General features: G+C 34.9%; 1 protein-coding gene across 1 annotated transcript in view; it reads left to right on the top strand.

Moving 5' to 3' along the window:
- The window catches only part of LOC149803037 (Ig-like and fibronectin type-III domain-containing protein 2), a 117,019-nt gene that overhangs the window by 35,920 nt on the left and 58,236 nt on the right, over positions 1 to 22,863 (top strand). The window contains exons 8-11 of the mRNA XM_089952592.1: positions 1,080 to 1,232; positions 7,839 to 8,008; positions 12,964 to 13,096; positions 16,114 to 16,368. Of these exons, the coding sequence (XP_089808718.1) occupies positions 1,080 to 1,232; positions 7,839 to 8,008; positions 12,964 to 13,096; positions 16,114 to 16,368 (711 nt within the window). The remainder of the gene's footprint in view (positions 1 to 1,079; positions 1,233 to 7,838; positions 8,009 to 12,963; positions 13,097 to 16,113; positions 16,369 to 22,863) is intronic.

Raw genomic sequence — 22,863 nt, 5'->3', positions numbered from 1 at the left:
TTAATGCTAATTTTCAGCACAAGATAGGCTATACGTGGCAGCCAGTATAAATGGTGGAGGAAGAACCTGGGAAAACCCTGGAAAGAACCATCAATTCATGAGAACACTCTGGGGGTAACAGGTGCAAATCTTTTCCAAACCACCAGTAATGTCAAATATCTTTGCAAGGCTCTCAGCACTCATTATGTATGGTGTCATTACGTATGGTGTCATTAAGTTTCAAACAAATTCTGTATGTTGTCGTCAACTCCAAATGCGTTCATTTTGGAAAGAATTTGTGTTTAGGACTGAACACCTTGTGTTACTCGTTCGACATAAAACTGTATCAGCTGCATTGTTTTACTTTAATTAATAAGTGTTTGAAATAAACATATTCACCAGCACATATTTTTGATACACAGTGTAATAACAATGTTGTCAACCATGAATAAGATCAAGTAGAACTTCAAACTTTTAGTTTTTTTCTATATGAAATGCTTGTGTGAATTTAAGGTTATACTTCAAATACATAAGAAGTATTTACATTAAAACTGAAGAAATCATTTTGATTGTACCGTTTGAGTGGTGAATGTTTTAATTTTCAAGATTTCCTGTAAATTGGTATGTTTATATATTGTATCTTGATTTGCATTATTTCATTTTAATGTATTATCAAGTCTGCTTTGGTGGTAGCTTGACAAAGCAATCACTTTGATATCTGTATGTGTTGCATCTGTCAGTATGTCTGCCCATGCCCTAAATTGACTCAAAATTTAATATTTTTCAATTTATGTCTGTATTTTTGAGGTAAAACAAAGCTTGTATTGACAATAAGGAAGTCACTTGTCATATATTGGGTATAGCTTATTTATTTCATTTTTGAATTCAGAATGTTTGTCAGGTTGGCAGGTTAAAATGAGCATAATTTTCTTGTTGCCAATATAAATAGCAAATGAAATTTCAATTATATTGACATTAATGTGACTTTGTTACTTATAGTGTCTTACAAAATTAATTTAAAAAAAACAACAACTTGTCTTCTGGAGAAAATGTTAGTATTGACAGTAACCCTTTCTTTCTTTTTCTTTTTTTCATTACAGATGGCCGTGACCATCGATTGTGTTGTCTCAATTACAATGTTCCATTATCCTGCCAGAGCTATTGTGTGGGCCAGATCCCCATTCAGGATTACTTGTCAGGACTGTGTTTAGGGTGGGCTGGTATCATTCTTTCCTGCCTCAGCGATGGTCAGGGTAAAGTTTTTATTTACTTTCATTTGATCTTACTGGTCATCAGGGTATTTTCAGGTCATGCTTCATTTGTCTGGGGTCACCTGGAATCCTATCCTTCAGCAATGGTCAGGGTAAAGTTTTTTTTGTATCAATTGTCCTTTATGATCATACCTATGTTTATTTCTCATGTTACATTTAGTAGAAGTATAATCTCAGCCTGCATTGTTAAAGCATGAAGGTAGAGACAACAAGAGTTGTTGTTGTTGTTGTGGGCTTTAATGCCATTTTTCAGCACACGATAGGTTGTACATGGCAGCCAGTATTAATGGTGGAGGAAGAACCCGGGAAAAACCCAGAAAGAACCACCAACCCACAAGAAGCTACTGGCAAGCTTTCTCACATACCCACATTACCCGAGCCTGAGACTCAAACCCACGCAGACAGAGGTGAGATGGCAGTGATCCGTAACGGCAAGCACTTTAGGCCACTCGGGGCCCCGACATCAAGAGTAATTTCAAATTTAATTCTCTTCTTTTCTGCCAACCTTTTCATATGTCATACAAACACAACTTTTCTCATTTCCATAACTTTACAGTTGTATAGGAGTGATATTTTTCTGTTGATTGGTGGATTTCAACTTTTTGTGCCAGTCAGGACCATTTTTGAGACCAGGGTTTATCAGGAGATAAAATTCTGGGAGGTAGGCGAATAAGGCTGGTACTGCATCACAGTACTATGATCATTTATCATTTTTTGTTTTTTCTTTTCATATTTGGAATATAATTGGCATGAAAGACAAAACCATTCTATATTATTTTCACAATGACAACCAATTAGAATGAACCTAGTACATGTCAGGCTCGCTAAAGTGACATACTCAAGTTTTCTTATTTTAGCATATAATTATTCCAAATATTGCAAGTAAAGGAATGCAGTGATCATTCCAGTTCCATATAAATTTGCATAAAATTGCTATTGGACAGTGGAGTTTGTTTCTCACCATGGTTGTTGTTGTTGTTTGGTTTAATGCCATTTTTCAGCACACGATGGGCTATACATGGCAGCCAGTATTAATGGTGGAGGAAGAACCCGGGAAATCCCGGAAAGAACCACCGACCCTCGAGAAGCTACAGGCAAGCTTTCTCACATAACCAGTTTGGCCGATTCCGAGACTCACCATGGTACTGTCCTGTGCCTGCAGTTGGACCTTGATATCAACAAATTTTGAAATTTTATATTCAGGTCAGTTACAACTCCAGTGGCCTAAGTGGTTAGAACATTGGCCTTGGATGCGTGAGGTTGCAGGTTCAAACCCCGACCAAGTCATACCAAAGACTTATAAAAATGGTACTAACAGCTGCCTCGCTTCAGCATTAACCCTTTACCTCATAGAGCATAGTGACAAAGTGCAGTGCACTATAAATAGAACACCTGTTACATATGCATAGGCCTGCCTGTGAACTGTTAAGCAATGTAGTGTATGTTATGTTTAACAGCAATTTTAACCATTTTACATTTTTGGTACACATCTACTGGTATTATATGTGGACAAATTTAAGAGTAAAGTCCGATTGTTATAGCTGTGTAATTATTTTTCATGGAAGAATTTTTTATGTGCTTTAAAATCTTGAGAGAACTCGTTCACCATCATGTCAGTGAGGCCACGTGACCAAACGTAGCTGCCATTTCCCATACTCGAAATTTGATAATTTATAAAAACTGATTGCTGCCTACATCAGTATCAGAGCCTTTACCTAAGTTATTGAATCTTTCATAGTTGTGATTCTAATCGTGAAAACTTCATAAGTACTGAATGAAATCCGCGACCGCCATTTTGCAAAGTGGAGATTATGATCCAGTTACTTTAAATCAGGGGTGTCCAAACTTTTTGCAGAGAGGGCCAGATTTGATAAAGTGATGATGCCCGGGGGCCAATCGTTCCTTCTGATTTTTTTTTAACCACAAAAGTTATATGCAAATATACACTGTTATAGACCAGTAAATAAATTTAAACACAACAGTTGTGGAGGATTATCATCAGGGTCCACGGAGAAGGGAGAAGTTAAAAGCAACATGTCCTTTTCAATAACTGCAAAATCCTGAAACCATTTGTTGAATTCCACAGAAAGAGCGATAGCTGTTGCATAACTCTTCATTTGCACACCGATGTTGTCCTGTGGGAAACTGTCAATTACCTCTTTCAAAGCTGGGAAGTGCGCGATGCAGGGCTCTGTTTGGGACAAGTGTCTTTGGACAAGTTGCAGCTTTGTTCCAAAGGCCTTGACGTGAGCGTAAAGCTGGCTATCCACTGCATCTCGTCCTAGAAGATTAACATTCAGCCCATTCAGATGCTTTGTTATGTCAACCAAAAAAAGACAAATCTGCCAGCCTCACAGGATCGGACAATTCCATCTGTTGCCCCTTTTCACACAAAAAATGTCTTATTATTGAGCGGAGAAGGGTTCGCATGTTAGCAGGCCATAAATAATACATTATATGACCGAAGCTGCAGGCCGTATGAAATCTTACTGCAGGCCGTGATTGGCTCGCAGGCCGGGCTTTGGACACCCCTGCTTTAAATAGTAGATATCTACCAGTGCATAAACAGCGACCACATGATCTGATGTAATTGTCATTCGCGGAAATGAATGTAGTATCTAATAGGGGCGTTTTCCCAGAAGGTGGCGCTATGAAAACCAACTCAAAATGGCTGATGTTTACAGCAGGTATCAAAAGGCAGTTCCGTGTGAATGGAGTATAGGCGTCAAAAGGCACTTCCATGCGAATGGAGTAGAGGCATCCAAAGACGCTTGCATGAGGTAAAGGGTTAAGAGGTTAGTGTTAGAACTGGTCAGCCTGTTATCAGGATAATGTGACTGGGTGGGACATGTTGTTAGATGTCTGCGGCATGATACCCCAGTGCTAAACATCACTATAAACTGCCTCACTGCAGACTTTACAGCAGTATGACTAAAAAAATTTTAAAGTTGCATTAAACATCTAAATCACACAAACACACATTTAGGTCAGTTTTTATGACACTTTGCTTGTGAGTTTGTTATGCCCACCAGTATTATAAAATTAGAAGTAAATTTTGACATAGCATAGAGTGAATGGAATTTATATTGTACCATATTATGAAGAAAGAAAATACCAATGTAGGACTTGTCCTGAAATTAGCATGAAATTACAGAATTAAATACCCATACCTGCCACATTACCAGACAGCACTTGGGGGTTTTAGAGACTCAAAAAAATGTGTTTTGAGGTACCAATGGAGGTCAATGCAAAAAGCAACATTGTCCAAGTGAGAATAAGCTATTCATGTGAGCCAGTTGAAAATGATTGGAAAATCAAATTCTAATAATAGAAAATGGCCTGTTTGCTTTAAAGAATTTAATACACGTACCAAGAAAAAACAGCAAATCCTGGTCTGAACTGAGTTATTCTTGACAATCTTATATGACACAGTCTGACCATGAGTTATGCTTGTCTACTTAGAAGAAAAGAATATGCATCACATTTGGGACTGACCATTTTATTGTGTGAAGTTTGGGGTGGGGTGGGGACATAATATTTTCATGTTGTATGGGACTTTACCAGTAATACAACAGTAATAAATTGCTCAATCACCTCTCTCTCAATAACTTGCACACAGCGGGGTCCAAAAACATGGACCGCACTCTAAACGAGGGCATGCCAGTTACTGAGGAACCTACAAAAAAATAAGTGATCCATCTCTGCTGGACATCAAGCAAACTGCAGAACTGTAAGGAGGGGGGGTAAATGTACTATTTAATGGCTGGTAACTCATTTTATAATTATGTCAAGATTACTTGTTAATAAAGCACTTTTTCTATTGAAGTTGATTGCTATTCTATATAAATTAAATTTATTTTTAAGATGCCCAACCAGTTGCGAACAACATTCATGTGTACGTGATAAGATTTGTGTATTACATCATTGCTTTTTGTTGTTGTTGATTGGTCTGGTTTTATGCATCATTAATGGTTACGAAGTTTGAAGCAGGGAATCTACAAAGCAAGTACCAGGCTAACTAACAAGATTCCTTTTTCCAAATACCAGCGACAATTATTTCATGAAACAATCATCCACATTGAACTAAATTTTTGTATTGCTCAGTTAGTAACATATTGATGCAAATATTTTTTGCAAATATTAGTGATATTAACGATATCTCAAAGTTCCAATTCTGAAACTCACTTCTCCTCAATGACCCTATCTGAAGAAAAGCTTTTTATTTGACAAATTATTCATTTAGCTTGGTGTTGCTATCTTTGATCACATTTATGAATGAGTAGGTTTTTTTAAGGTAGTTTAATTTTATTACATACACAATAACATTTGAAACTGTGTTCGATTGATCACTTGGAATGAGTTCAACCAATTTAGTCAGATGGGGTTGCTAGATCTTACACAAGGATGATTTGAATGCCTTTTAACTTTTCTTTTATTCAACCTCCTTTATTTGATACAAAAGATGCAATTAACGTAATAATACAAAGGAGGCCAGCTTTTAGTTCATCGCAACCATACACAAATACTTCTGTAAGTCAGATATCAAAACACGGTTAGCACTTAATTAAGTTCTCATCGAAATGCTTGCAGACAGAACTGTTACAGCTGATTGATGCATTTTATGTTTGAATACAAAAAGGTACATTGTGTTTATGACGATTACACTTAAAACGAATTCAAGGATAGAACTATAACACAAATTTCTCTTGATAAAAATTTATTCAATTGATATTTATTTATTAAAGTAATGCCTCCAGGAGGCATAAGTGACATTTTCATTGTTCAAAATTTCATTGAATATCGTTATTTACAGTGTACTAAGAAGGTCGTCTGGAAAGAATATGTAACAAAATATATGACTTCTTATTAAAAGTTGATAATTTCATAATGTTGATTAAAAGTTCCAGGTCCAGTCTACTGGTTTTGATGATAAAGTGAGCGATGCATCGATGTTTCATTTTCCAAATTTTATCACAGTTTTCTTGAAGTTCGACAATTAGGGTAATATTTTTTATATTTTTTTGTTTGAAAAATTGGGTACATGCTTGACCCCATGTTATAAGCAGGTTTGAGAGTCATCAGGGTATTAGTTATCGAGGGAGTGGTGTATGTTGTTTGCAGTACGTGCAAAGAATAAAATGCTCCCCTTTGTTGCCGTGCTTCTTGAAGTAAAATTACATCAACCTGGAGTTCTGTAATTAATTATGCTAGGCTCTGTTTGTTTTTCTGATTGCTCATTGCCTCCAGAATCACCTTTAAAAATTATGCTTTGTGTTTTGTGTATGGAGTAAAATCCAACTTTAGAAATGTTGCTGTTGTTCACAAATTTCCTGATGTCTTGGATAGATTGGAAGATCTGGGAATTGTGTGCTTATATTATAATAATGATGCTCACCATTGACAACATTTTTGTTCCTGGAGCTTATGACAGCAGAAACAGTTGTGTGATGTCCTTTGACAGAATGAAGAATTTACTTTGAAGATATTTAATTTGCTATGGTATAATTAAATAGCTTTTAGTGGTGGTTTATTTTTGAATTGGATGTCCACAGTACTGTTGATCTTTTGACTCTATGTTATGATTGACTTAAGTTTGTCATCAACATCAATTAATTATTTTTGCCATTGTATTTGTGGTATTATTCCTCCACTTTCTGGATTCTTCTCTCACCACACAAATTTCATTTTTCAAGTTCCAACTATCATACATCATGGACATGAGACTTTGAGAATTAATAGAAGCAGAACCATTTATTTCTTATGGTATATTATCTTTGTTTTTATTAAAATACTTTACTTTATTCTTCAGCTTAATATTTTCCTCTTCAAGGTTTAGGCAGTGACTTGATGATTGGCTTAGGACACTTTTGTTTGTTTTTCTCAGGAATTTAGATTTCACCTTAATATTTAGAATTTGTTCAGCAATTTTGTCATGTCTGTCTTTTGCTGACTGGTATTTTGTTTTCAAACACTAACTGATATATCCAGCTTATTATTTTGTAAAATATCATCGCCATCAAGTAAGATTACTTCTGTCTCAGGCTAAATACAAACAAGAATATGCAAATCAGTAACTGTCACTTTTCTACCGTTCTAACCCCAACACTATGGCAAAAGATGGAAAATATATTTTGTAACCTAAAAGTAACGGGGCCTAGTGAGGACCCACACTGTAGCATATTGTCTTTTATGGTGTCCATCAGATACAGTCATTTCTTATAAATGTTTTGAGTGTCACATTAAAGTTAAGCAGTCAGTTCTTTTAAAAAGGAAACAATATATTGTGAATACTGAAGTAAATGGTGCAATTATTCACTGCAGAAAAACAGTCAAATATTGATAAATCAGTAGCAGATAATAGTTTTTTGGAGTGTTGTATTTGACAGAATTAAGGAATGTGACTTCCGTTTGAGAAATGACAAGCAAGTTATGCTGAATTTTCTCTTTGCCTGTTCATGTGCTAGGACATCAGAAATCATTGGTCCTTTATTATCACACATTCCAGATGCTTGCTTGATACCTCTTTCTAAATATCCTTACACCTTGCACAAATAGTTATGTTCTGTTTTGTTGCTGTCTATTTTGCAGGTCTGTTGCCAACTCCTCCACAGAATCTGACAGTGACCAACATAACATCCCAGTCCATATCCCTCAAATGGGACACGCCCTCTCAGAACTGCAATGCCAGTGTTGTCTGCATGTATGAAGTCATGTTGTTGGAGGCTTCTGCATCGAACATGGAACCACTTTCTATTGATGTAAGAATATTTATGCACATAAAGCATGATAACCTTTTGTTTTGTGGTCATGTGTTTTTAGAGGTCACCATCCTCAAAGAATTTCTTTTGAATGGAAAATCAAGTATAGTAAAAACCTTTTAGAAGTGTACTGTATCTAGAGGATTCTGTTTGTGCAGGATGGGTTTGTATACTATGCTAGTTACCTTGTACTCACGCCTCCTTTGACTGTAAATGAGCTTCTGGTATGGCACTGTATGATGTCCTTCCTCTGCTCATCCAGTAACATTTGCTGGTTACCAGTCTGGAGGCCATGTTTTGATAAAACTTGAAATATATGCTTATATCTTCAAGATCTTGAGCAGTATCAGTAATGAATATTAATGAGGTAATCTTGTATCTGATTGGCTGATCTTGTTACCATTCTGGAAACCACATTTTTTATTTGATTTTGATCTAACCTGGAATATGGGTCTGTATCAAGTTCTTAGATGAATTTATTAAAGAGTGAGAACCATGCATAGTAATGAGATGTTCTTTCATCTGATTGGCTGGTTTCCTTACCACGGTCTTCAAAGGACTTGACATCACCATAGCTACTGACAGCCAGTTCAGTAATATGTGAAATGATAGTTGTTTATCTCTGACTTACCTATTAATTGCCTCTATAACAAATTAAATATATAAACTGGCCCCAATATAGTTTTGCATTAGTGCAAAGCAGGATAGTTTATCATTTCTACAAACTACATATTACAGGCATCTAACAAGGAGATAAAGAAATCTCTCTGGTGGGGGGGAGGTCTTGGATTACTGAAAATCATGTTTTTCGCAAAACAAACATGTCAGGAGTTGGGGGTAAAAAATCAAGTTTTTAGTATGACACTGTGTTATGACAGGTATGTGCATATTAAAGAAGTGATCTGGCATCTGATTGGTTCAACTCTTGAGACTATTTTTATCAGATTTTTGTGAAAACATTTTAAAATAGACTTAAATCATTAAGACTTCACATGAGTTTTAATATGAGCAAGATCTGCGCATATTAACGAAATTTATTGCAGTTAAAAATAACTCTCAAATTTTATATAGTCTAATCAGCATTATTTCTGTTTAAGGACCTGTCTTTGATAAAGGAAAGCAATGGAATTATGCCATGATATTGATGATGTATAATAACAAGGTTTAGTTACAGAGAGTTCTTCCCTTTACAAAAAATTATGAAAACCAGTAAAAAATAAATAAATTGTGGTGTACAGGATACATAAATTTGAATGAAATAGTTTGTAAAATTCGCAAATATTTGGAAGGAAGTTTGATATATTTGATGAATAGAGTTTAACTGTTGCTTGTATTGCCTTATCTAAGTGCCTGAAACATTTGCCATTTTCTTGTTGGCTATAGACCAGAAGAGCTTAAAGTATGGTCTTTTGTCTGGTATCTGTTAGCACTTGTTTTGTTATTGCTACTAATCTCACACCACTGGGAGGATTGCTATGAAAATTGACTAACACTCTCATCCTAAGGTTATGTTGAAATGATGCCTTTAAGAGATTCAAATATGGCCACCTTGGCAGTCATCTTGATATCACTACTAATCATGAACATATGGATGAACTGATATGGATTTTTTGCTAAAAGTCTTTATATAATGTCAACTTGTTTATTAATGAAAATGGTGCCAATCTGACATCCAGCTGCCATGGTAGCCATCTTGGCAGTCTTGCTGTTGCTACTTTTCATAAATGGATGGTAGTCTAGATATGGTGCTTTCCACTAAACGATTTCTATATGAAAATGGTGCCCATCAGAAATTCAATATAACTACCATGGTGGGCATATTGCTACTCCTCCTGAATTGATATTTATGTCTACACAGGCTTAGCACTAATAGGGTGTTTATGATGTTTAGTTGCTTATAAAACAAACAATAGAACATGGCTTCAGATGCATCTTTCCTTACAATCTTGTTATATATCTAATCCTGAATGGTCATATGTACATAAGTTTTACCCAAGATGTTTTATGTCTTGTTGATCCCAAAAGTTAATGTGTCTATCAGATATGCCCTCAAATAAACACTGCAGTTGTTGGTGGTGATGCTTTCATTTTGTGCCGTTCTTGGCTTATTTTACTTACATTTAACCCTAGCTGTGGCTTTTAAGAAAGATGCAAGTGTCAGTGGTGGTGTCATACATAAACACCAGTCAATATTAATAAAAGATAAAGTAGAGCTGTTGAAAAAACTAGACCATGGTGTTTCCTTGCAGAAGCTGTGTGACACATATGGTATTAGTTCATCAACTGTTTACGATATAAGGAAGCAGAGGGACAAAATATTGAAATTCTATGGATACAGGGATTCCAGGAAGCAAATGAACATTAGAAAAACTATGAAAGATGTTAAGAGTACTGAACATGACCAAGTGATGATGGAATGATTTCGACAACATCAGAGTGATGGAGAGGACTTATTGGATAGGATGGTAATTGACCAGGCTCAGTTGTTTCATAAATTACTTAAATTAGAACATGAATGTGACTATAGTGAAGGATGGCTTCATAGGTTCAGAAAGCATTGTGGAATTTCCCAGCATAAAGTGTGTGGAGAAAAACAAACCACAGACCATGCTGCTGAGTTTGTGGATGAATTTCAGAAGCCTATAGTTGATGAACACCTCATTCCTGAGCAGATGTATAATGCAGATAAAACTGCGGCCTGCCTTGATCTTTGAAAATTCACCTGATGAAAATGTTGACAATGATTACCCTGGATTTAATGTACCAAAGGAGGAAGAAGTTGTTCATGAGTTGCTTGAGCATGCAAAAAGTGTTACAGGACCTGTTGCCAAGGATATAGCAAGTAAGCTTAATGAAAAAAAATCAGGCAGAGTGGATGAGTGTCACAAAGAAATACCTGTTGTTTATCACCACACTGATTCTGAAATTATAGACATTGTTCTGAATCCTGCTAAAAACAATGAAAATGATGAAAATAACGGTGATGAATATGAAACTAGATGAAAGACTATTGATAAGTTAATTGAGTTGTCAGGTGAATTAGTGAAAGGGTTAGAGCAATGTACCTTCCTGACGGAACAAGAGCTTATGAATTTTTATTTGATGCATGAAAAGTTACACAGGGAAAGATAAAAAAACATGAAACAAATCTACATGGATGAAATGCTTTAAAAGATAGTCAAGAAGAATGTGTATCGCGGCAGTACATCTGAAATCCTACGGCTTCAACTTAAGTACCCCTGATGTACCCCCTGCAGCATCATAAATTCATGATGATGCAGTCATCTATGTAACTGACAGCCCTCAAAATTCCAGACCTTTGTGATTAACTCTACAGTTACAGTAAAATTCTAAAATTTGCCACTTTGGGAATGGTAGTACAGCAACATTCTTTGCAAATACAGTAATTAATAGTACTGTTTCATTTAAACCTGTATTTCATTTAGTCATTTAATTTACATTTAATATTTGCTTAATTTAAGTTTCTAGCAGTCCATGTTGCTTTAGAGACATGGGAGTGTATAATTTGTGGGTCAGAGGTGTATTGTTGAATTATTATTAAATGACCTCTGTTCTGGCAAAATGTTAATCTGGCAAGGCTTTGGAATCAAGGGTGCTGAAAACTCAGTTGTGTACCTGTACTTGTCCTCCTGAATGGATTAAGTGTGACCAGATTTGTTGTGTTTCAATTTCTCAAGATGGTCTCAGTACTCAGCAGTCTAAAAGATGAAATAGTCTTATATTGTACTCCTGAAAATTCTTTTGTCTTGTAATTGACAACTTTTTTCTATCATCCAAGATATCCTGAACTCAATTTGCTCATAGAATACAATGTTCAGAAAAGCAAAAGAATTTCTTGATATAATTTGTTTTCTTGTTTCATTTCAGCTGACATGCAATAGTGTTTTCATTATCTATCAGTTGATTAACACTGTAAGCAAATTCATTGCCAAAATTATCAGCATTATCAGATTTTTTAAAGTTTATAGTTGCATCCTTTAAACCTAAGAACAATGGTTGCTAACTTCACCTTAAATAATTTGCAGCTCTTTGTATCTGTTACATTTGTATAAACAGGATTTATTTATATTTGATAAATTTTTGAGCCATTATGTTCCTGTACCTACAAAAATCTTAATACTGACTCAGATTTTACAAATTTTATCTTTTGTAACATTGAGTGTGGTTGAAATCATGAACCAATAATCTTTCGTTTGTATCTCTAAATACATACCAGAATTTAATTATATTGAGAGATTATTTGAATGGTTCTTCATTCTGTAGTTTTGAATCTGATTGAAAGATTCATGCTCAGTTTAGTGAGCACAGACTATGCTGTATCCTAAGTCAGTTCATCTCACTCATTAAACATAAACATTTGCTTTAATTTAGCATTGACATACATTAACAGTGAGATTAAAAACCTATATTGGTACCATTTTCTGATGGGATGTTTCATGTCGGTTCCTAAAGGGTCTTTTCTGCTCCTGTCATACCTGTTAAAACCAATGTCCATACACCTGTCTGTAGGTATGCCCAACTTATATGTCATAAAATTTGTTGTGAAAGGACTGAAAAGGCATAAATCTAAATTTGGAATTTGGAGTAATATCAAGAAGACCCAGATCAAGCTCAGTGACATATTTTTTTTTTTTCATAAATTTTGGGTGAGTTATGGATCTTGTTTGGTGTTTGCCAATGCAGCTTGAACCAAGATTTCTTCAATTATACCATATTTGTAGGGGCATTTATATATCATCTGAACACGTCTTTTTTTTTCTTTTTTTTATTTAAAAGTTTGGTGGAGAGTTAGTTAATCATTGTGCAATGATTACTAACCACACAAAACTGCAGAGTAATCAATATGCATATATTAGGATCATAAATAGATTAAATTGTAAATCAATCTGTTAAAGTTACAATGCTTAATCATATAAAAATATATGGTTTTTCAGGTAATTGAAGAAAAGAACTACACTATTCCAAATTTGAAGTCTCTTACAAGCTACACACTTCTCATCCGTTCTAAGAATCAACATGGCTTAAGCTTACCAGGTCCAAGTTTAATTGTAGTTACAAAAAGTAATTGTAAGTATTTTTAATTATGCATTTTCTTATTTTCCTTACCGTAGAAATATACATGGCTTTAAAATTTCTATAAAAATGTTAAACAATAACATTACCATGGAGTTTGTACATGTATACCTTGTTGAAACAGATCCTTAAATTATCTGAATGATGTGATAGTTTCCAACATAGGTACAGATCTGTAATTGTATAATGCACTAGCAAATCAGAGTCTATAGGGTTTCATTGAAATTAAAGTGTGAACAGCCTTGACTGATCTGCTAGCTTATTATGTGATGTGGGGCCACAGTGTTTGAGTGGTTTGTGTGCTGGACTTGCAAGTACAGGGTCACAAGTTTGAATCCTTCTCAGATTAGCCTGGTTCAGCTGCTGTGGTATCTCTTGGAAACTTGTGTTAAGATTTTGGTCATTTGATTATATTTTTCTAAATCACTTGTTGGAATTTGTTCAATTATGGAATAAGTAATTATGAAGCTTTACAAGACAATATATTCTTTGTTGCATTCATAGAAAATTTGCATAAAGGGTCTGTTCAGCTCTTTGTTTGCTTTCTATGGATGGATTTACTTCATACTTGGAATGAATTTTTATGAAGTTAAGACAAATTCATTCTGCAAAATGCTTGCTCAAACTTTGATGGCTGTGGGGTCAAGGTCACAATCATACAATTTTTTGTAAGTATCTGGTTACAGTTTTAAACTCTACTGGTCAAGAACCAGATGAGTTTATGTCCATCCATCCATCTGTTCGCAAACGTTTGTTATCGCAAATTATCTTATACTACTTGGATGATTGCCATGAAACTTTACACACACATTCATCCAATAGTCTAATTAGTCTGAAATGAGCAAGGTGCCACTTAGATATCGATATATGGCCATCACTGTGGCCAGATTGAAATCATATTATCACTACTTTTCTTGAATGGTGGTTATATCGACATGGGTTTTCATTGAAAGACTCATTGCGATGTCTAGTTGGTCCTAAATGAAAATGGTACCAATCTGATTCCAATAAGGCCACTACAGTGGACATCTTAAAAATCTTGTAGCTACTCCATCAGAATAGAAAATTATTTTAACATGAGATTTTTACCCGAAGACTTTTTATAATGTGTAGTTGGTCCTAAATGAAAATGATACTGATCTGATGTCCACTATGGCCTCCACAGTGGCCATCTTGAAAATGTTGTTATTGCTACTCCTCCTGAGTGGATGGTTATTTCATAATGGGGTTTTCACTAAAAGACTTTTTATGATGTCAAGTTGGATCTAAATGAAAATGGTGCCAATGTGATGTATACCAATTAATACACATATAACTAGGCCATCTTGAAAATATTCTGATCACTACTTCTTCTAAATGGATGTTCATGTGAACATGGGATTTTTAATGAACAACTTGTTATGGTCTCAGGTTGGTCCTAAATAAAAATGGTACCATTCAAAAATTCAGTATTCCACAGTAACCATTTTGATAATATTGTTTTTGCTATTTCTCCTAACTGAATGGTCATATCAGCAATAAGTTTTCAGTAAAACAGTTTCTTATGATGTTGGTCATAAATGAAAATGGTACCAATCTGTATTCTAATATGGATGCCAGAATGGCCATCTTGAAATTCTTCTTACTGTATCTCCAAAATGGCTGGTCATATGGAAGGGATGAAGATGGCCGGGAAAAGAAACACAAGAATAACTTGTAAATAAGAACTTGGAGGGATCTCTTCATGCTGACATGTGTATCAAAAGCAACATAAACATTCTTGGATATTTCTGCAAAGTCCATTGTAAATAATGTTAGTGCAAAGTCCAAATGTAAATATACATAGATATTAGTGGTAAAGCACACAATTTTATTATACTTGGGAGGAAAGAACAAGATGTTGTTTGCCCATAATTATTTTATAGTTATTTTTTCCTATAGCATTTTTGTTTTTGTTCTATAAAATTGAACACATAGTACATAAAGAATAATAATGTAATTTCAGTACAAGGATAGTCTGGTTAACAAGCAATACAACAGTCACTGTATCTGTTACAAATATCTCAGGTTTTGGTTCTGTCCAATCTGTTACCCCTACATTGGGTCTTGATTCTGTCCAGTCTGTTACCCCTACATCAGGTTTTGGTCCTGTCCAATCTGTTACCCCTACATTGGGTCTTGATTCTGTCCAGGCTGTTACCCTTACATCAGGTTTAGGTTCAGTCCAATATGTTACCCATACCTCAGGTCTTGGTTCTGTCTACATAGCATGTAGATTAGGTGACTAGTCCTGTTTGACTGGCAATATTAACATACCTGAAACTCAGATTGATGTGGTCTTTGTATTGAGGCTTACAAGTTAGCTACTGTTCATGCAGAATGATGGTAAATATGACCTGTGTAATGATTAACTGTTTGATAAAGTTAAGCACTTTCCCACTGATTTCTTCATTTTAGCATTTTGTATCATCACTTTTCCATCGTTGTAAGTTTCATTTTCATTGAAATAATAAACGTAGATAGTTGGCTACCTCATATAGTTGGGTAACAATTAACATCAAAGTATGTTATCACTGAAACAAAATTATACCACTGGTAAACGTAATTATTTAATGAGCTCTTGGCAATACAAAGGTGCTGGCAAACCGATGAACTGCAAAATGATTTGAAATAATAAATGAGAAATTTAAAGCTCATGTTGTTTCTCTCTATATCTGAATAAAACATTTTTGTGAGTGTAAACACTTAGCTAAATAAGGTCTATGCTGCATTTAAGTACAAAATTTTGTGAAGTACTATCAGATGATTAGCGTGTTAGTCTGGGTGGGTCTTCTACACCATTGGTAATTTATTTTAACTTCCTGTAAAATTCCATTGAATGATATTGCCAGCATTTCTTTACTGGGCATTTTAGTTTGCCTGTTTTAAAAAAGGAGAAATTCCAAATTAAATTGAAAAACAGTGGTTTTGGGATGGAAGGTATCATTAATAATTCAAATGTAATAATAGACTTAACAATTTCCTCTTTTCAGCATTTAAGGAATTGTACATTGTGCAGACTCCACCAGGTATCATAAACAGTGGAGCTTCAGTTACACTGAAGTGTGATGCCTTCGGTGATGTCGGTGTAAACTCTGTTGTGTGGACTTTCTATGACAACATAGTTGGGAGATCCAATGTTCTAACTCTGAGAAATGTAGCTGAAGAACAGGCTGGTCTTTACACCTGCACAGTGATTTATGATGATGGGGAGATTAGAATTGCTAATGCCAGGCTTAATATCAAATGTAGGTATATGCTGTTGGTAGTCTTTTCACTAGATAGCATGTCTTTTCACTAGATTAACTACTCCTTTCACTAGAGTAACTAGTCTTTTCAATAGAGTAACTAGTCTTTTCAATAGAGTAACTAGTCTTTTCAGTAGAGTAACTCAAGTAATTAGTGAGTAGTTAAACTGGACAAAAACATTTTAGACTCTCTATCCCCATGCTTTTCAAAGAAAAGGTGGGAATTATGTGTTCCAGCCAATGCATGCATAAAATCATTTTTAATCTTTTAAGGTTACTTCTTGACCCATGCAGACATTTCTTAAAACTAATTACAGTTATGAAACATCACTGTCTTATATGTATTAGTAGATCCCAAGACTTGAATGTCACCTTCTCACAAGCAGTGGTATCATTACTCTCAAATTTTGAAGTCATTCAAAATACATGTTGTAGTGAAGTTTCTAGAGTTAAAATTTGTAATTTTTGTTTGGCATCTTATATATATATATATATATATATATATATATATATATATATATATATATATATATATATATATATATATATATATATATATATATATATATATATATATATATATTGCTTTGGATTGATAATAGGAAAAAGTTCTGATTTTGTTCCCTTAAGGTAAGTGTATTATATTATGTTGTCCATCCATCTGGAGGGGCCCCGAGTGGCCGAGTGGTCTAAAGCGCTCTCCGTTACGGATCACTGCCATCTCACCTCTGTCTGTGTGGGTTTGAGTCCAGGATTCGGCAAATGTGGATATGTGAGAAAGCATGCCAGTAGCTTCTCGTGGGTCAGTGGTTCTTCCCGGGGTTCTTCCTCCACAATTAATACTGGCCGCCATGCATAGCCTATCGTGTGCTGAAAAATGGTGTTAAACCCCACAACAACAACAACAACAAGAACCATCCATCTGGTGACCAGTCAGCCATCTCTTAGGAATTTTGTTTTAGCACAGTAACTCGAGTTGTCGTCCATCCATCTGGTGGCCAGTCAACCATATCTTAGGAATTTTGTTTTAGCACAGTAACTCAAGTTGTCCACCATTTACAGATACCAAATTTTGTGGATGGCTTGCTCATATTTTGTGGATGGCTTGCTCATGGAGTAAGGAAGAACCATATCAATTTCAACTTAAAAAGTGAAGGTCATTGAGATTGAGAGAAGAAGAAAAAAAATTGTACCATAACCTAAGCTGTCCAGCATCTACAGTTACTTTTGTAGATGGCTAGCATTAAGTGTAACAAATAATCCTGTCGATATTTGGACTAAAAGGTCAAATGTCAAGGTTACTGTGGCAAAAAAGAATGGTTTCCACACTCCACCATCAACAGTTACCACATTTTAGTGGATAGCTTGAACTTTTGGTAAGGAAGAAGTCTAGTGATTATTGGATCCAAATGATTAAAAAAAATTGTTTCTGCACAATGACATTAGTTCTTCATTCAAGGCATGGACCAAAATTTATGGATCACTTATGCTTGGGAGAAGGAAGAAGTTTATATGTTTTGAGATATAAAAAAAAGGTCAAAGGATCAATGTAAATAAAAGAAGAAAAATGGTTTCTGCCACAAAATTTCAGCTATCAACCAAGGATCTTCACCAGATTTTATCAATGATTTACACATTGGTTAAGAAAGAAGTCTGTTGATTTGGGGGTCAAATGATCAAAGTTCAAGATCGCCAGCAGAGAGAAGAAAATTTTTTTGTGCTTAAAAGCTTCAGTTTCTTGATCATATACCTCGACCAATGATTGTGGAGAACTTGCATTTAAGGTATGGAAGAGGCTTATTTACGTTTGGAGTCAAAGGTCAAGGTCATTGTGTCAGAACTTTTGAACTAGAGTAAATTCTGTGACCATTTTTTTGTGTTTGGCTTGCACTTAGGGCAATAAAGAAACCTGTAGTTTCTAGGGTCAGAGGTCAGCGACAGTAGGTCTGATAAGTAACGGTTTCTGTAAATTAAGTTTAGTTCAAAACCACATACCTTGATGATAGGATAAGATCATTGTGACCTGTTAGTTAGTAATCTCCAGAGGTAACAATACCCTAGCTACTAGTACCTACATAGAGGAATATTAAACACAGAGCTGAGGACTCCCCCGATATCAATGTACCTCTGAATTATTCAGTATCATGATTCATGTAATATCGTAAAAATTTGTCTCAGTTTGATCAATGTTCAACAAGATATTTAAGTTTAAATATACATATCAAATTATTCCCCCTTCCATGGCAGTTTCCATGATTCAATTCCATCTGATGTCACTGGCAGAATCCTGCAACATGAATTGGCCTTGTTGTACTATTTTCAAGAGTGAAGTTTGTCTAAATTGTTTTCTGATTGCATGCATTGTTCAGCATGGAAAGGTTTTGGGTCATTGGTTTATGTGATGGTATGAGTATGTCCTTGCTGTTTCAGCATCACAGAAATATAGAATAGGAACCAGCAGTTCTGTTATAAATGAAGATGCAATGTGTCAGATCAGCAATTCGCTTGTGATAGAGTTAAGGGAGAGGGAAAGCAGTAATGTAAGACTGAGCTCATAACTGCTGAAGACATGTAAATCCACACTCCTATTTTCACATTGCATGCAATTTTTTCATCTGAAACTGTAAAAACTATGTGATATATTGGTTGAGGAAGTTCCGTATGCAACTGCTTTAAAAAAATGCTTGATCCAATTCTCCCAGTAAGATATGGTTTTCTTCATAAGCAAGTTTTGATTAAACTTATAAATATAGTTCACTTCATGAACATATCTGTCTGAAAGAGATGCATTGATATCAGATTCTTGTTGTTCGAGAAGATGTTCCTAGTTACATGTGTATTAATATGTTTACAGATACTTAAAAACAAAAAAAGACACAATTTTGGTTTGTCACAACTTTATGGAGAGAAAGAGAGGGAGAGGTTCTGAGCAGTTGCTGGAATTTCATTGTTTTCAATTATCCATGAATGTGTAAAGATGTCATATTATATAATGAGAATAAAAGAAGAAAAATATGGAATGAATAATAAAAGAGATGTATTAAATTAGTTAACATAAATTAATTGCTGTATGTCATCTCAGCTTTAATAAAAAATATAAAATATAAATGAGATTTATTGGGGGGTAAAAGTCAGCTAAAAATTTAGTTCACTGAATCCTCATATTTATTTGAAAGAGAGAGAGAGACTTATATGTAGAATTGCCAAAGACAGACAACTAAAGCAACAGCTGAGTCTAAGGCAGTGTTGGATTAGCAGCCTAGTGCCCCTCTTCAGAAAGGGAAATAGCTGACAATTTCAATCTTGATAGCACACTACACCCCGGACAAAGGGAGAGCTTCCCAAGTTCAGAAAGGGAAATAGCTGACAATTTCAATCTTGATAGCACACTACACCCCGGACAAAGGGAGAGCTTCCCAAGTTCAGAAAGGGAAATTGCTAACTATTTCAATCTTGAAAGCACACTACACCCCAGACAAAGGGAGAGCTTCCCAAGTTCAGAAAGGGAAATTGCTGACAATTTCAATCTTGATAGCACACTACACCCCGGACAAAAGAAGAGAGAAACAGATTAGTTTAACATCATAACTATTTTCCCACATTATTATTCATTTCAGCAATAAATTTAATTCAGTTTATACAGATAATTTTTAATCATACATCAAGCTCCACTGTTAATTGCTGGTACACAATTAGTGCCATTAAATATAGTGTTTCAAGTCAATTGGCATCATGTAATATAATTGACACCATTCCCAAGTGGGAGCTATAATTATTAATTACCAGTTTCTCAGTTACAAAACTTTCACTGTTAATTAATTGCTGGGCAACAATTAGGATTGTTATGCTAATACAAAGCTCTATGTCAGATCGTTTTTTAATTGTCCAAATACAGTGTGACCCCGCTATAGCACGCTCCATTATAACATGAATTCGGACATAACACGGTCATGGTATGGCTCCAAAAATTTCATATACATGTATTTTTCTTGTACACGAAAAAAATTCATTCTTAAAAGTACGAAAAAAGCATAAAAATTTTATTATCATTTTGGGGAAGAGTTCATGTATGAATAATACAAGACAATCATGGTGTGGCTCCTGAAATTTTATATGTATTTTTCTCATACATGAAAAAATTGTTTTTTCTTCTTAAAAGTATGAAAAATAATGTGTAAACATTTTATTCAGGATTGCGTAGGGCTTGTGATTTTTTTCCCTTACTGGCAGCAAAATATACTATCTGGTGAATTTTTTTTTGTTGGCAACATTGTTGGCTGTTTAAACTTGTATATGCAACCATTGGTTTGGAGTGGAGAAATTCAGAGACCGCATGAAAGGAAGCTGCAAACTTGATATAAAATGCACTGAAATATTTTTTTGTCACCAAAACTGGTATGTTGGAGTGCCATGAGTATCCAAGATGGTTTCAGTTTTAAGCAGTAACAAAGACTAAAAGGACAGAATAAATGGACTTCCAATGGATTCTTGGAAATTCTTTGTCCATGTTGACAAACCATCTTAACATTGCATTGTTACATCATAATCTGCTTACGTTGACATCTAGCATGAATACTTATGAGATATCCGCTTTTTTTGTTGTTGACATTTCTGGTAATGGAGATCAACCAACAAGGCATTATCTCATAATCTATCTTTCATTGGATTTGTGACCGCTCATTAGTAATTAATATTTTTACATAGACTGACATTTGTATGTGGATGTTAAGTAAAATTCCTCTTCTTTTCACTCAGAATTAAATCCTTCAGAACATTCACAGTTTCTGTAGTAATCCCTGTCATCAGACCAGAACATCTGCATCTCTGTCATCCATTGACCCTTTGTTAAATTTCTGACGAATGCATGGAAGGCAGCATCAGTCTCGATCGTCCATTGACCCTTTTTTAAATTTCTGATGCATGCGTGGAAGACAGATTCACTCCACTACCACAAGTGTAAAAAAAGAAACCAAGATCTTACTTGTTGGTCTGTTCAATAGGTAGGGAGGAACAGTAACTACAGTCAACCAAATGATGGCCAGTTCCTTATTTAAAAATGTTACCAGTTAAAATAGTTTGCTGAAATTTCAAAGAAAACAGATTACCTTTGAAGCACCAATTGTTATGAAAATGTTCTAAGCAAATGGGAAAAAAATCAGTCTCAATCATGCAATACGATCATTTGATGTTGCCATCGCTATAAGGAAATGGGCAATTGTTTGGTTCTCCAAAGCTGTCCTTTAGCGGTGACTTCAATAATGCATGCACCCTTTATCAAAGAAAGCCAACTACAATCTTCAATAAAAACAAAGAACCTTCCTTCAAAGGAAGTCAGTATCACCCTTAAATAAAAGCAATGGAATCTGATGGATTGTTTCATTTTCCAGTATGACTGGAACACATTTACTGTGCCATGAAAGTTTCCTTTTTGCAGGAAAAAAGTTTATGCTTACGAACGGCAGCTTAAAATGCAAACTAACTTTTACTGACTAAATTGGAACATACTGAAAAGTAAAGCTTCATCATTTGTTACGTGATTGTGCTATTTTCTTGATTGATTTCAGACCTGTATGACCTGCAACAAAATTATTGATTATTTTAAATCTGTGTTTGCATATTTTCACTGGAATTACTTAATGTATTGTGGATTCAATGTATGTGATGAGATTCATGAGTGAGTATAGTGTTGATACTCTATTCATGCTATACATTAGACATGTATATATTAATAGTATACACGTAGATGTACCAATGGTTCTCTGAATAAAGTAAAATATTATATATGCCTTCTGTTTTCACTACAGGTGTATTTCTCATTTAATATGCATCGATTTAAGATGGTAACTGTGCCAATGAAGCACATATTTTTGTGCCTGCATTTATTACCTAACCACCACCACCCCTGCAATTTGTTTTGGTAAATGCTTCATTTTCTTCAGCTAACTGACATGGCTACTTAATTTAACATGGTTTGGTCTATAACACAGTTGGGTTCTGTGGCTCCCATCTACCGTGTTATAGTGGAGTCACATTGTATATCAGAAACATAAAGATGATTCTTTATTTGGTGTCTAATTATTACTGTTGTGCAAAAGGTGTACACGGGTCTTTTTTATGAAGAAATTAGTTAAGAGAGACATAAGTTGGCCTTTTTGAGGATACATGTAATTCTGGAAAGATGTTGACACACAAGTCCATGTTAAACATAACTGTAAACGAAACTTTGTATTAAAAATAAATATAGGTATCACAGGTTGACACCTGTCCATAATAGAAATGTGCACATACTTCATACTTTAAACAACGTTACCAATCAAAAAGTCAGTTTGATTGTTACTGTCATTGACTGTTATGTATATTATTATCAGCTTCCACACCAATGTCACTAGCTCTGCCTATGGGGCTGTTGACAAAAAGTTGTTCATTTGTTTACATACAAGTCACATTTTGGTGGTAACTGAAAACTCACATCTGCTGAATCAAGTCTTTGCAGTG

This window comes from Sinohyriopsis cumingii, chromosome 3 (assembly GCF_028554795.1).
Source record: "Sinohyriopsis cumingii isolate HCF-2022 chromosome 3, ASM2855479v2, whole genome shotgun sequence".
Taxonomy (NCBI): Eukaryota; Metazoa; Mollusca; class Bivalvia; order Unionida; family Unionidae; genus Sinohyriopsis; species Sinohyriopsis cumingii.
Note: the sequence above shows the minus strand (reverse complement) of the source record. Positions and strands in the feature narration are given on the sequence as shown.